This window comes from Melospiza georgiana, chromosome 4 (genome assembly GCF_028018845.1).
Source record: "Melospiza georgiana isolate bMelGeo1 chromosome 4, bMelGeo1.pri, whole genome shotgun sequence".
Taxonomy (NCBI): Eukaryota; Metazoa; Chordata; class Aves; order Passeriformes; family Passerellidae; genus Melospiza; species Melospiza georgiana.
In genome coordinates, this window is record NC_080433.1 from 73,806,063 (window position 1) to 73,821,593 (window position 15,531).

At 43.0% G+C, this 15,531-nt stretch overlaps 1 protein-coding gene across 2 annotated transcripts in view; it reads left to right on the plus strand.

Moving 5' to 3' along the window:
* Positions 1-15,531, plus strand: part of PDE3A (phosphodiesterase 3A) — a 212,156-nt gene that overhangs the window by 120,882 nt on the left and 75,743 nt on the right. The window contains exon 2 of one of the 2 annotated variants that reach the window (XM_058022183.1): positions 12,195-12,245. In XM_058022183.1, coding sequence (XP_057878166.1) covers positions 12,195-12,245 — 51 coding nt within the window. Of the gene's footprint in view, positions 1-12,194; positions 12,246-14,997; positions 15,463-15,531 lie in introns of those variants that run through there. The other variant, XM_058022184.1, reaches the window with a different exon arrangement.

Genomic DNA, 15,531 nt, shown 5'->3' on the forward strand with positions numbered 1-15,531 from the left:
CTTTCTCTCTTAGAGAAAATGTAATTTGGTTCTTTCTCTGTCTCTTTCTCTCCCCTTCATCCCTCCCTTAACAATGTTGAAGATTTTTTTTTCTATGATTCAGACTCCAGGAAGTGCAATTTCTAAGCAAATGAAATGCTGTGATGTAACACTCTAAATGCTGTAATTTTTTACAGCACCAGAAAATAACCCAGCTGTGTTTTCTGTAAGTTACAGTACAAGTATTTAGTGCTATTGTCTTTAGAGATTCCACATGTTTTGAGCTTATCAGTAGTTATCCGTGTGGACACTTATAACTGTGTTATACAGTGATCACTGTGCCTGTATTTCTACACACTTCTTTCTTCATCCTCTGTATTTAATACTGTGGAAAGTGTTGGGAGCATTATGCATATGGAGGCTGGATGTCACTTTGTAGTCCTAGGGCCAACAAAAAGTGGCATTACAAAGAACTGGGAACCCTTTCCCCCTCTTTAATCATGTCACACTCCAGCCTGGCACTGGGAATATTCACTTTGTGTGGCTCCTTGGTGAGACCTGGGCACATGAGCAGCTCCTTGATCCACCTTGGACTTCTGATTTTCTCTTGAAGCACTGCAGGTGTTTTACCATGAACTTCGCTTTCCCTAAAAGCAAATTAAACTGCTGGTTCCACTGTGTGTGGTGGGGGAAACAGGGTGGAGGTGTGGGAGGAAAAGTCTAAGGTTAGCAAAACTATTTCAGTTATATACATTTTTATTTATGTTCTATATTTAGGTATGAGAAGGGAAGTTATTTTTTCATCTTCTGTAATTCTCCCAAGCTCATAAAGCATCTGTTTCTCAGCCTCTGTCACCTTGGCCTGAACCAAAGTTGTTGGTGGCCCTGGTTCTCCTTCAAGGAGTCTTTGTCCTAATAAAGGGACCCATTGAGAAGGCCCAAGGCACACAGGCACTCAATATTCAGAATGCAACTTGTGGAATTTGGGTCTTTATACTGATAAAGTGGGCAAACTGCAATTATCCATGGTTTCCCTTTCTGAAAAAAAAGAATTGCATGGGAAAACTGAAAGTGGAAGAGAAGAAAATGGAGCTCTTGTTGTGAACACTTTGATGTCAGAGGTGCTTCACACACCTCAATGAATCAGAGTGGTTTGTGAGAATGCTTTATCTCCTGGCATTTTGGCTCTTTATCTCTTCCTGTCCCTTTTCATCTCTTTTCATCCCCTGAAACCTCTCCTGTTAGGGTGGATGGAGGTGCCTGCCAGTTCCCCCTTGTTCAGCACAAGCCCAGTGTGTATGTTGCTGGCTTTTCCCTGTTTATACCCAGCATCTCTGGCCTCCAGATGGGGAAGCGCCCATGTGACAGCATGTGTGTGTGATTTGGAGCAGCAGATGGGTGAGAATGACAAACTGTTGCTGTGTAGGCACCTACCTAGAGATGACTCAGAGTCCTGCCTCTGTGTGTTGCTGTGCTGTCCCTGCTCTCCTTTATGGGCTCCTGCATCCTGACCCCATAGGGATGCAGATTTCAGTGCTGATGTCTATTTGTGATGTCTAAGAAAGCACAGAGTGTGTTAAAATCATGTAGGGAGAAAAGCAAGGTGGGATTGACTTGATACTCCAGCTCTGTAGTAAAGGGAGATCTCGCTTCAGTGTGGGGCTGTCACCTGGCATTTAGTGCCCTGTTTAAGTTGCCTTGCCCTGTGCTGATCTTGCTCTGGATATGTTCTGCAGAAGGAGGGTGGTGGGAGGTGAAGTGCACTGACAGGAGAGGCTGGTGTTTCTGCCCTGGTCTACAGCTTTGGGTATTCCCACTGCTCAGGTGTGGTGGCATCAGCTGGCACAGGCTGTGCCTGGCAGCATGACCCCAAGGCAATCGGTACCAGTTCCAGCAGCAGGGAAATTCATGGCCCAAAGGTGTTTTTGCATGCATTTCAACTGGACTGTCACTTAATATTGTCTGGTGGGAGAACCTAAAATTGTGTGTATTTCCTTTAGGGTCAGCAGGGTCACGAATGCTGTGGCCATGCATGGACATGGACTTGCTAGGCTGGGAATGCACTTAGCACAAGGCTTGGTGTCTGATTCATGGCATTGATCTAAACCCCACAAATTCTGCACTTTGTGTGTTAGTCCTGACAGCTCTGCTGCAAGGCCTGACTTGGGGTCTCAAAAGCAAAGCCCTGCTCTGAGCTCTGCTCATTCCATAGAGCCAGCAGAGCACCAAAGTTTTGGTGCCTGTGGTCCCATAAATCTGAGGTAGGGAATCAAATCCTGCTGCTGTCTGACTGAAACACATCTTCTGTGGCCAGGAATCTGCATGTAAATGTCAGTGGGAAATTCTCCTTGTGAATTTTTTCTGTGTGGCACTTGGCTTTTCTTCCCTTTATTTTAAATCACGCAGCTGCAAGGATGAGTAGAAAAGATCCCTGGTTGGCTGCTGGAGAGGGATCTGAGCCCCCTGTGAGCTCCCTGCCGAGGACAGCTGGAGGAGATGGGGATGGAGTGGGTGAAATGTGTCCTGCTGGAAGGAGATCACTGAGCTGATTTAATTAGTTCCGTTTCAGAGCATCCATTTCTGCTCGGGTCACTGCTACGTTCATCTATTTGCTTTTTTACCCCCCTCTTAGCAATAGCCAAATGCAGGGTGATAATTAATTTGGCAGGTTGATTGAGATTGGGTGGCAGAGAGGGGAGTTTTCCTGGATGAGTGATGAAGCATTGCTGGTTGAGCTAAAAGTGAATAGTCTGAAATAGAAAGTAGTTAGTAGAAAATCCCCCCAAGGGTGTGTTTAAACTGAATGTACTTTGAGTTTTGACATTGAGGTTTTTTAGTAAGCTACCAGACTCTACAGTGTAATTTTAGGACATTTGCTAGCTGGGATCTAGCTGTTGAAATATCAGTGCTGTTCTGCTTTGTGAAGCCTCAGAAGCAGGAAAATGGGGTGTTAATGAAAGAAGTGGCTCGTTTGTGTGGGTGTGAGGCTGGAACAAGCCTTGGCAGAGCAAAGCTTTTTTCTTTTCCAGGCCAACCCTGGAAGCTGAGGCTTCACCTGCCCAGACTCAGGGATGCTCTCAGAGAGGGAGAAGACTGTGTGGGTCAGGCTGCTTTGTGGGAGGCCAAATTCTCCTTATCTTAAAATGTTCATTACTTCATTGCAGCTATCCCTCAGTGCTACCATTACAGTTAATGTGTTTCAGTAAAACGAGCTGCTGGAGCTGTGTTGCCTGGCTGGCTTTCTGCCTCACTCTGTTTTGGCCTCACCAGGGACCAATTCCTGGAGTCACCATGTTTTGTGTTTCACACCAGATGGACACTAAGTTGCCATATTACCATAAGCAAAGTCTGTTTTTTTATTTTCAGGAAGTGCTGATGCTATCACAAGAGATCTGGTTTGGTCAGGCTGCTGGATTTGTTGCTCACAGAATTCCCACTTTTGGGGCACAGTGGCACTGCCACCTTTGGTATCTCTGTTTTCCTCTCTCACTCTCTGCCCTCTTCCTCTTTGGGAGTGACTCTGCTCTGCTGAGAGTTTGAGCTGGCAGCTGTGCCAAAATGCCATCCTGTGTGCACAGGGAAGTGCAGAGGTGACACCAATGAGTCACATGTGTCCCTGTCCCTGCTGCAGTGGCTCACTTCCCTTGCTGGATCTGGAACCACTTCCAAAGGATAAATGTCTGGTGAAACCTCCAAGCTTGCTCAGTCCTAAGGGCTTTTTTCTGCGGAGACTGCCAGTAAGGATGTCAATTTGTGATGGTTTGGGGTTTTCTTTGGGTTGTTTTCTTTTCCCTGTGAGGTAGGCACTTATCCCCTGGGAATCCAATTCGAAAATTCCCATTTTTATGCAAACTACCAGAGAATGGTCAGCCATTTGATGAATGCACTTGCTGAACTCATTGGACTTTCCATATGAGCTAAATTCATAAAACTTGCTCAACTCATTTGCCTTCCATATGAGCTGTTGTGATCTGTGTTCATATTGAGGGTGATCCACCTGAAATCAGAGCTTGACTGAGAAATCCCTGAAAAGCTTTACCTGCTTTTCCAGTGGGTTTTTAATTGCTGTGCAAAAAGACATTTCTGTGGAAGCAGAAACCCTGCTGTGCACTTTAACCAGCCTAAAAGGGCTCACCTCACCTTGGAGCTCTGTGTTAGCAACACCAAGTGCAGAGACGCCTATGTGACACCAGGATTCTGAAAATATGGGAAGTGAGAGAAAAGCTATGCACAATAAAGAGAGAGTAGAATTGGAAACATAGATTTCAGAGCAGATTTTTTTGTAGAAATCTTTAGACTCTTTAACAAAAGAAAATATTATGTTAGATGCCTCATCATGATTTCCGACTTTGCTAACTCTGCTGCAGTAGCTGTCCAATTATCAAGCTAGTGCCAGGCTTGGTATTGTGAATGGGATTCTTGGTGCACAGAGAATGATTCCCAATGGGGGAAAAAAAAGTAAATGAGCTTTCTGACTTTTCTAGGAACTTAATTTCACCAGAATGGACTTGACTGGGTAGCTGTGAGTTCCAGGAACTTCATGTGTGTACTGTGAATAGCACGCAACATTTAAATAGTAATTCTTCTCCTTTTTATCAATATACTTTTGTTCTTTTGTTAACTTGCTGCTATGTTTAGCACTCTTGACGTTGCTGTGTTGATCTGGCATTCCCATAATGAGAAATCTTCTCTAAGTGACTCTTGGTAAATTATCTCTGTAGCTAAGCTGGGAGGGTATCAGAGTAGCTGTGCCCACAGCTTTTATCTCACCACTGTAGATATTTTTCTCTAAGGCTTTGGCTTTCATGACTATACTCAGAATGATAAAGTGGGAAAATTTTTCAAATGTGAAAAATATATGGAAAATTTGGTGAACACTTTTACTTGTGGATTACTAGTCAACCAGATCAATACGCCTATTATTTATCTACCAGATCAGTTCAAGGGAATAAGAAATCTATTTATGATAATTTTAATTGTTTTACTCATTTATTCTGAAATGAAATATCCAGATTAGATCATTAATTTAGGAAGCCTTTGTTAAAAAATCTGCAGTACATCTGCAAGTAACTCTTTGTGTGGAATCCATCATTGAGGATCACTGAAGAATAAGAATTGCTTCCAAAAAAACAAAATAAAAAACCACTGCCTCCTCCTCCCTTCCACCCCCCACTCCCCTTAAAATCAGGTCTTCTCTCTATTTTACTACAGCTCTGCCTCCCAAACCTGTTGTTTAAAATCCTCCTTGATCTGTGAAGGATTAATAGGGACCTGAGAAATTCAGTGGTGGGAGTGAAAATAATAGAAACACGCATGGATTTGTTTTACTACTGTCATCTGTTTAAGTAGTTGTGACAAAAATTTGTATAAAACCAGATACAGGGTGTGGAGGTGGATATTCCTGTGCCTTTTCTTTTTCCCACCTACGTTTGGTTTTTTGGTGTTTTGTTGTTTTTTTTCTTTTTTTTAGCTTCCCAGCAGCTTCACATTCTGTGCAGTGAAAGCTGCTCATTTTCAGGGGTGCTGTGGAGCTGCCCTGAGCCCGCTGCTGTGTGACACTGCCGTGTCCCTTGTAAGGAAACCAGCATCCCTGCATCCTCCTGCCCTGGAGGAGTCAGCTGCAGTTTATTGTGTGGAAATAAGAAGGATGTTTGCTGCCATGAGAGCCTCCCCCAGCATGCCGGCTCCTGCTGTGTCTCCAGTGCCAGGGATGAGCTCATTCCCCCGGAGCTGCGGCCCTGCTGCAGCGCTCGGGGCGGTTTGCTGCTGTGCCTTGGGGACAGTCACTGCTGTCCCTGCTGCTGCCTTTGGGTGTCCCCTGTGCTGCTGTGCCCACGGGGCTCCCCTCAGCCTTGCTGCCTCTCCAAGGCCTTGGTTTCTCCACTCCCTGCTGCCACGGTGGCTCAGCACACTGAGCAGTGCTCTCTGCAGCCCTGGCAGTGCCCTGGCTCCTTGCCTCACCTCCCAGCCAGGGTCTCCTCCCAGCAGCTCCCTCCAGCACTTCCAGCTTCCCCAGGGTGGCAGCTTCAGAGGCCTTAACTCCATCCCCACGTGGGTCTGAGCCTGCAGAGAAGGCATTCACTGCAGCTCCCCCTCAAACCCATCACTGTACCTTGTTGGTACAAGGTACCAACGTTGGTGCCCTGCCTCCAGTTCAAAGCAGCACCAAGTTCCAACTTCCATTTCTGCCTCTGCTGTGGTTTAAAAAGCTAATCTCTGCTTCCAATTGTTGTCCAGCAGCCCAGAAACCATTCAAACAATTTGATTAGGAAGCAGCTAAATGGCTCTTAAATGCTTACCCCCGATTTATTGCTTTGGTGTGTTTCTTGTGGTGAGTTATTTTTTTGGGGGTTTTTGTTGCTTGGTTTTTTTTAAACCAGTCTTAGAACTGAGTCTGGCCCTGGTGATTTGCAGGGCTAGAAGATGTTGGGAGCATTTGGGTGGAGAGTTTCCTCTCCACAGTGGCTGTGATGACACGAGCATGCAGCTCACACATCTGGCTGAACAGCGCAGCTCTGACATCTTGTGCTTTGTGCTGACCCTGGGAGCTGGCCAGGGGCTGTGGAAAAGGGATTGTTTTTCCAAATGCTGGAGGCCTTTGCTGTCTGTGTGTCATGGCCTGCACATGCCTGTGTGTGATCACTCTCAGCTCACAGTATCTCTGACACCTGGGATGCCCCAGGGCAAGGTGCAGTTCTGCCATTTGGTGGGGAAGGTGGTCAGAGCAGCCACTTGCTCCCCTGTTATGTTATCAGGATCTGGCAGTGGTCAATCTCAGCAGCTCCAGCCTGCTTAGCTGCTCCTGCTGATTATGTCCACACCAAAATTCCCTCCCTAAATCAATTGAGTCGGTAAATCATCTCTTTTATCTTGATTGCCATGAAAATGCAGGGAACAGTCTATGGGATAGAAGGAATCCTACTCAAAATAGCATGTGCAAAATCACCCTGTTAGCTTCTGTGTGACCTGACTCCTGCATGTTTGTAAAAATAAATGTTTCCCCTAATATGTAATCAAGGAAATAATTTGTGCTTTTTTTTTGTTACCCAAAAAAGAACTTATCGGGAACATTTTGTGCCTACATGCTGGTAACACACAGTTTCTTATTGCCAGTGGAAATGTGATCCTGACTGGAGCATAGCTAATACCCATATTCAGAGAATATGGATCATACTGTGCCCCATTCAGCACAGGCTGTAAGGAGGCAGTGTCAGAGAGCTCAACAGTGAGACACTGTTTCACATCCTCAACATGCCCATTCAACTAAATCTCTACCAAAGAGGGAAGATGTTATGCTCATGTTTAAATAGAAGCTCTGCTATTTTGGTGAAGGCTGAAACCAGGTGCCAACCTGATTGGGTACTCCTGTCTTACTCTTCTGGATGCTGATTCCCAAATATAAACAACTCTTAAAGCTGCTGGCTACCACCCCGCCAAAACTTCTCGTCATCTCATTGGTAATTCATTTTTACCAGTACTAAATGTGCTAAGTCCTTGCAGGAGTGGCAGAAAGGCATTTTTTCAGGTTCTCAGCTGTTTGGGAGAGCTCAGGCTGCCTTGTTCATGTACCACAGCCAGTTCAGTGGGAAATGTTGGATGCAAGTGCTTGGCTCCTAATCCCAGATGGAGCAGAGGAGCAATTTCTCTCACATTCCTGTGCTTTGCCTTGTGTCCACTTTCCACTAGGGAGAGCAGGACTTTTTTATGTTCACTATAATGGAATGAGGTATCCAGCCACAGTGGAAATCTTTAAAATCCAAGAGAAGGAGGCAGTGAGCTGGGGCAAGGTTCTCACGTGCATTTGGACTGTGTGATCTTGTTTCAGCCTTGTTGAATCCCATTTATTGTCTTTGGTGTCTCCATTGGCTGATTTAGCTCACTTTTGTCCTCACCATCTGGTTGTTTTTAGAACAGTAAAAGTGTTATGTACATGTAAATATGTGTCACAATCAAGTTCCAGAGTAATAGACTATAATCTGAATAGAATTAGAATGGACTTTGAATGGATTTAAAGGGTTTTATTAAACACTAAATGTAATTAATTCATTGGTCCTCTCTAATGCTTACAAGGAAAGGATCTGCTCATTCCCTCTAATGAAACTGTGCTGAGTTTAGACAATGCTTTAATAAATCCATCTGGTTTGAAAATGCTGCTGCATTCTGCTGCTGAAGATTCCCTCCCCTTTCAAAGAATATACATGGGACTGCTTGCATTTTAAATATTGGGGTTTTTCCCCTGACTTGTGCCCAGTTGGGGAGGTCCTTGTAATAAGATTATGCCTTTTCTATTACTCTGACTCATTTTGGGTTGGCTTTTTTTCTGGTTGGCTTTGTTGGAGGTTTTTATCTCTTTTATTTTTTTTTTTCCCCAGCTATTGCATAGTTAGCAGTACTGCTTTTTCAGGAGTGCCAAAATTAAAACCCTGGTCCAGAAAAGATTGTATAAGGGAAAAACAGGACTTACAAACAGCTGAAAAGGTTTAAATTGTCATACTTTACTTTCTGTCCTTTTTAGATTTACTTAGATCTTCTACAGTCTGTGTGGGTCACATTTTCCTCCAGTTCTCTAATACTAAGGAGGCTAAGAATTATGGTTTATGAATTTTAATGAAAGTTGAAATCCTTATGTAATCATTTGCTGGGGCTTTAATTAAATAACCATATAGGAGAAGAACTGCATTTAGAGAGGCGAGGGTTGAAGATGCTAATTTTTAAATGGCTTTGTTCTACTTCAATATGGCTATCTCAAAAATCTGATGTGATGTACTTTATACCATTCCTTACTCCTTTGAAGATATTGCTGCATTAGTGAACAGAAGTTTTAAAGCCACAAGCTGAGAAAACTTCATGGTGTTTATAGCAAAACCCTGAAATTTCGAGCTCAGACTCACACCCTACATCTCCAAAAGGGGATGAGTCCTTTCACTTCTCCTCTCCTGTCTGTGCCTGGGATTTTGGAATTGGGGTCTTTCCTCAGCTGGAATGGGGGAGTGTTTTCCCTGGAGAGCTGTCAGTCAGTTCTTAGGGTAGCACCAAGCAGTGGTTTTAGCACAGGCCATGTTTGTGTGAATTCCTGAACATGCAAGGCTCGTTCTTGTTGCTAAAAGCTGCTTTCATCTGTGAGCATTGAAGCTGCCAGAGATGGGTTTCCAGGACAGTTTCAGATGAAATGTAAAGTAGCTCCTTTTATTCTAACAGAGACTGCATGCATGTAAGCTGTGTGGGAGTTTGATTTCAGTTTTATCCCTCCTTTCTGCTGCTGATACACATAGCCTTGGTTGGCTGGTCAGTAAGAATAATAAATTTGATGCTCTGAGGCTGTTCATCATCACTCTGGACCAAATTGATTCCAGAGAACTTTCAGAGGAGGTGGTGGGGTCTGGAGCAAACCCATCTGTAAGTGATAAACATAACTTCCCCCTACTTCCAAATGCATTTTTATGTCAGTATCTCTGTTTGCATGCATGCACCAATTAAGCAGTATATTATTATCTTTTTCCATGATTTCAGAAGGTTGAGTCACTCAAGTGGATTTATGCACACGCTCTTGTTTTCTCTGAGTGTAGTTGGTTTGTTGTTTGGTTTTTTAATTTTTTTTTTTTTTGAGGGGGGGTTTGTTTGGTTTTTGGCTTTGTTTTTGTTTTTAATTCTGCTTTCTTCATCTTTTGATTTCTATTCAGCTTGTAGAAATCATGATTTCTACCTAGCCCAATAATTCAGGCATACTTTCTTTCCTCCTTTTCTGGGTATCATGCTCCAGCACTGTTTGTCCATGAAAATAAAATCAGGTTCAGAAGGAATTGAGCGGAGTGCGGCTGGTTGAGCTAAAGGGTGTCACACTGAGGCAATCATCCCTCTGCAGAATGATGGCCTGGCAGAGATTTTGTCATAACCTTTGGGGTTCTCTTCTTTCTGAAGCATTTTTGTGTGGTATCCATTTCATTTTTCATTCCTCTACTCCTGTGTTAGTAGGGACCACCACATGCCAAGAACATTCTAGCGTGGCATGAGCACAGATTTTTAGATAACAAGGGAGAAATGCATTTTAAAGCCAAGTAAGATTTTATGACAACAGTAGGAAAAGGTTGGTTTCATAGGTCATGGATTAGATATAATGCTTAAAAACAGCCTCACTGTTTTAGCTGGGGACAGCCATGTTGAGTTTGTGAAGGGTCCTCAGGATGAGGTGAGAGATGAGAATCTGACCCCAAGTTCTCAGAAGGCTGATTTATTATATTATGATATTATATTATATTATATTATAGTAAAAGAAATAATATACTAAAACTGTGCTAAAGAAAGAGAAAGGAGATAACAGAAGGCTAGAACAAGAATGACAGTAAAAACCCCTGACTGACCAGAGTCCCAACACAGCTGGACTGAGATTGGTCATTAAATCAACACAATGCACATGGAACCAATCAAAGATGCACCTGGTGGTGAGCCATCTCCAGATCACACTCCAAGCAATCAGATAATTACTGTTTACATTTCTTTTCTGAGGCTTCTCAGGAGAAAAATCTTGGCAAAGGATTTTTCATAAAATATGACAGTGACATTGACCACAGGTAACCACCCTGACACACTTCAGTGCTTTCCTGGGACTGGCTGCACTGGGAGCATCCCTACATATCTGAATAGTGATTCCAGGCCTGGCTTGTGACTGCACCTCTCATTTTTGGTGGCAGTAATAAAGCAACCTTTCACTTTTCAGGGAGCTATTGTGAGAAATGATAGTTGCTTTGAAAAATTTTTAAAAGGTTTATTAAAACTTTATCAAAAATTGCAATAAAGACTGAATAGAGAAAATAAACCCAGCACTGGCAGCACAGGATTTTCTCTACTATGTGCTCCTCTACACAATGGATGTTCTGCTTTCACTGTGAGACTTGCTTTTTGTGCTAATTCCACTGATAGGAACCTGGAGGTAAAGGTATCACCCTGAGAGCCACCAGTGGTCAGACTCGAGCTAAATTAATTTTCTTTTAGCCAAGTGAATCAGGAGAGTGGGAGTCACTTCCTCCCAAGGCACAGGGGCTAAGAATTAAAATTGAAGAGGGTTTCTGGTCCACAGAGAAAAGACAGGTAGGAGGGTTCTGGCAGAGTTTCTTTGAAGCACATAACCTTTGGTAGGAGCATCTCTTGGTAGTTTTTGCACGTCAGTTATTCATTTAAAAAAACATCAAAGCTGTGCTTCATGCAGTAATGGAGAGTAAACAGGGAAATCCAGCAGAGATAGTGTTTCCACCAAGAGTACATGGAAAATAGGGAAAAATTGCAGTAAAATGAGGGTGGCAGTCACAAGGCTGTATCAGGTAAAAAAATGATGTGACATTTCTGATTTTTGATGCCTGTCTGCCTATGTGGTTTGTCTCCAGTTATGGAGATAGATAGTTGTGAGTAACAACTTAAAAATTAGGAGCCCTTGGGAAAGAAAAGGATAAGGAGGAACAGTTCCTGGAGAAGATTAAAAAAAAATCTCATCATAGGAGGTGCATGTGGCTTTCCTGATTTTGCAGAGTAGTTTTAACCTCTTGTCCTGGGATGAATGTTTTGAAAGCATGTTCTGCAATAAGTGTGGGTTGTGAATCTCCTTGCCTACCTGTGAACTGGGGGAAGGCATTTCCTTTGGGAAAGAATTTTGGGAAAAATGAGCAAGAAAATGTTCATGGCTGTAAGTCAGTGCATGTCACATTAACCCTCCTATCTTTCATTCACATATTTTTTTATTTGAATTAAGCAATGCCTCTTTGTGGAGGAGCAAACAATGCCCAGAAGAAATCCCTGAGTAGATGTACAAAAACCCCCATAACTCAATGGGGAAACAGATTTAAAGCTGTTGCTAATTATCATGGCCGATATAAAATGTACATTGCTGATTAATCAAATGTGCCCTGGTTTTGGTAGTCTCCTTGTTGATGTATCAGCTGTCCTTTTGCCAGATCAGTATTAAACATTTGGCTAAAGCTGAATCTGTGGCAGTGGGGATTTTATTGGCACCAGCAGAGTTGTGATGCCAGATGTGTTTGGGTTCTGAATGCAAAGGTACAATGTTACATGGCTTCATTATGAGTCTAAAAGCTCTGTGAGATAAATCATAAAAGCAAACCTGTTTATTTCCAAGAAAAACGTGTAATGGATATAAAAGCATGAGTGTTTCAATTAAAATAATGAGTGCAATTTATCACTTAGCTCTGCTTTTCTTTGTTTTGCAGCTCATGGGGCATTCTGAATGGGATCACAAACGAGGACCCAGAGGCTCACAGGTCAGTTACTCAGTATTTTGTGTTTGATTTTGGCTTTTTGTACATTCAAGGCATTCAAGCAAGTTTTCCTTCTGAGTTTGGCAAAGTTGTTAATTTTGTTAATATTTGCAGGGTTTGGAGCAATGGAAAGAGGCATAAAACCATGGCAGCTCTCATTAATATAATTTTTGAGCTGTAATTCAAACAGTTGATCCGGACAGAGCTGAGTCATCCAACAGAAAGGGTTTTTCAGTAGCAGGAGGATGGATTGGATGTGTGGAGAAAGCATTTCTTACTCAGCTGTCTCCATCAGGACATCATAGCCATGCAATTTCAAACAGCGTGGGTATAATCTGTTTGGTGGTTTGTTTTTTGGGTTTTTTTTTTAACCTGACAAACTTGTTAAAACTTGGAGGGCTCTCTCTCCATAAATCCTTTCACTGTTGACCCAGGTGTTAGAACTGTGTGGGGAGGTGCAGAGAAGCCACTGGAAGGGAATTATGCCAGTAGTGTTAATGGTATCACAGTCCATTTCAAAATTATCTATAATAACTATCTCTTGTAATTATCTATTGCAATTGCTGCAAACAAGACATCACTACCAGTATTGATGTTCAGGAATTTTCCTGCTTGGCTAAAATATCCTTTCCCATCTAGTGTTGAAAGAACATAAATACATTATTAGAGCCCCAGCCTTTTGTACTGGGTTTTACTTCAGGTGAAGGATTTTTCACGTGGATATTTTGTACAAATGGCAGTCCAGAGGTGTCATAAAAGCATTAAAGGATATATAATAAGGTGGGAAAAGAAAACTGGAGAATCATAGAACAGTTTGGGTTGGAAGCGACCTTAAAGATCACCCAGTTCCAACCAAGTGCCATGGCAGAGATGCCTTCCACTGTCCCAGGTGGCTCCAAGCCCCATCCAACCTGGCCTTGGGCACTGCCAGAGATTCAGGGGCAGGCACAGGTGCTCTGGGCACCTGTGCCAGAGCCTCAGCATCCTTACAGAAAATAATTTCTGCCTAACATTTAATCTAAACCTACTCTCTGGCAGTTTGAAGGCATTCCCGCTTGTTCTCTCACTACAGTTCCTGATGAAGAGTCCCAAAATGACCCAAGCTTTCTGATTACTGTGTGCTATCCTGCGCCCAGACACAAAAACCAAGGAAGAAAAGTTTCATTAGAGAGAAGAAAATGTGCCTCACTTATTCCACTGTAGCTTTAGATTTTCTCTTTTACATTATTCTGAAAATCTTCTAGATAGGAACAGCATTAAACCTAATATAATTAAGTTCCTTGAAAGGTTAGGAGAAATTAGGGAGGTTCTGGTTTTTGCAGAATAGAAAAGACTTTTTTTATCCTTTTGTGATTCAGTTACATTGTTGCCAGCTTGTGTCCTTTAAAAAATGCACCTGTGTAAAAAAAAACCCAAGATCTTGCTGAAAAATTAAGGTGAGTGATGTGTTAGCTATACTTAAATACCTTAAAACCTAGGAAGAAAAAAACGGAAGTGGAATAACTGCTTTACCATAATGTAAACTAAAATCCACGCATGAACTCCTGAAGCTATTCCATCAAGACTCATTAAAAAATCTCTGATTCAGTGAAGGGGATTTTTTTTTAGGAGCTAGTAGGTTTTCTGTGGCATGTGTTGAAACATAAGGGGAAGCTACTACAGTGCATGTCACACTCCTTAATGGCCCACTTGGAAAACATGTTCCTTTTCTGTTCCTGTTCTGCACGTAGGAGTGAAATGCAAAGTGCTGCAGCTCCAGGTAGAGATGGATCTCAAATGAAATGCACTGGGGCCCACGGGAATTTCTGTTTGCAGCAGTTTGTCTCGTGATAAGCATCTGCAATTCAATAGAATGTTAATGGCACAAGTAGAAAGCTGTCTTTACAATATTTAACTTGCTCAGGCTTCTAGGATGGCCATCACTGCACTCCCCTTTTGAGACTGCCCTCATGTGTGTGTATGTATGTTGTAGGATTCCTTTTCTTTTAGAATAATTATACTATTAAGGCTGCTGTAATTAGATTGAATTATAGGTTGCCTTACAAAGAGCAGGGAGTTCCTGGCTACATACTTGTTCTTTTTTTTTTCTTTCTTTTCTCATCCCTGAAGTCAGCACTGCCTGCTCTAAGTGCTTCGTGCTGGGAATTTTCTCTATGGATTTGAAATTAAGCAGGAAGTGCAAAGTGAATTGCATTACATTTTGTGCTTAATTTTAAAGATTAATATGTGTTAGAATTAAGAATTTAGGCATGAAACTTCAAAACTGAGTTACATATGAAAGAAATTCCAAAGTGTTTAGGAATATTCAATCCACCTAAGGAAAAGTCTCTCAAATATATATATGCAATCTGTAGAACCATATCATGAGAAGGGAAAATAGTCATACATGTTTGTAATGCTGGCACGTGCCACAGGAAAGTGTGACTAGCAGAATTCATCCTTGGAATTTTTCTTCTGCAGAAGAAAAATATGCAAATTGTCCTTTAATCATTCTGCTAGAACACAGTACACTAGTACACAGTACACTAGTACTTGGTACTGCCAGGATCTTGCAGGTGGGCCCCAGGGCACACTCTGTGCACACGTTTTTATGTTTTTACCAGGGCTCCTGGGTGTGTGGGAGTAATTTGTTGCTCTGTCATCCAGGCTTGTTTGGCTTGCTGGAGATGTAGGCGTAGCCCCAGAGTCAGTGCAATCGAGCCCCAGAGTCAGTGCAATCTAGCATTGTAGAAGCAGGATGATGGAGAGAGGAACACAGGTCCAGCCTTTTTAATTCTCTGTAACCACAAGAGCTCTCGCTTCTCCATCCGAGGTGCTGCGTTTTACCCCTCCAGTTCCTAAGCAACAGCTATTTCCAGAGTGAGTGCGTCTGGTGTTGTCTACCTACTCCAGGCTCCTTCCTGGGAGGTGGCTGGGAGCTGAGCTGCTCACTGCCTCAGCTGTGCCACTGCAAGGACACAGATGCTGTAGAGGAGCACCACAAGCTGGGCTCTGACCAGTCTCCACCTTGCAGCTCACCAAAACTTGTGTGCTTCAGGGAGCTCTGCAGCCTACCATGAAGAGCAGGAGTCAGAACTGAGGTTCTTGCCACTGGTTTGGGACAGAAGCCTTTTTTTTTTGTCAAGTGTGGCAAAGCCTCTAGAGCAGATTGAGGAGGATGAGCCGGAAATCTCTGTCCTTGCTGAAGCGCAGGTGGGAGTCCATTCCCGCTGGGGACCAGGTACTGTGCTCTGGGAGTCTGTCTGGGGTGTCTGCCTGCCCTCAGGGCCACTGTAAAGAGAATTGCAGT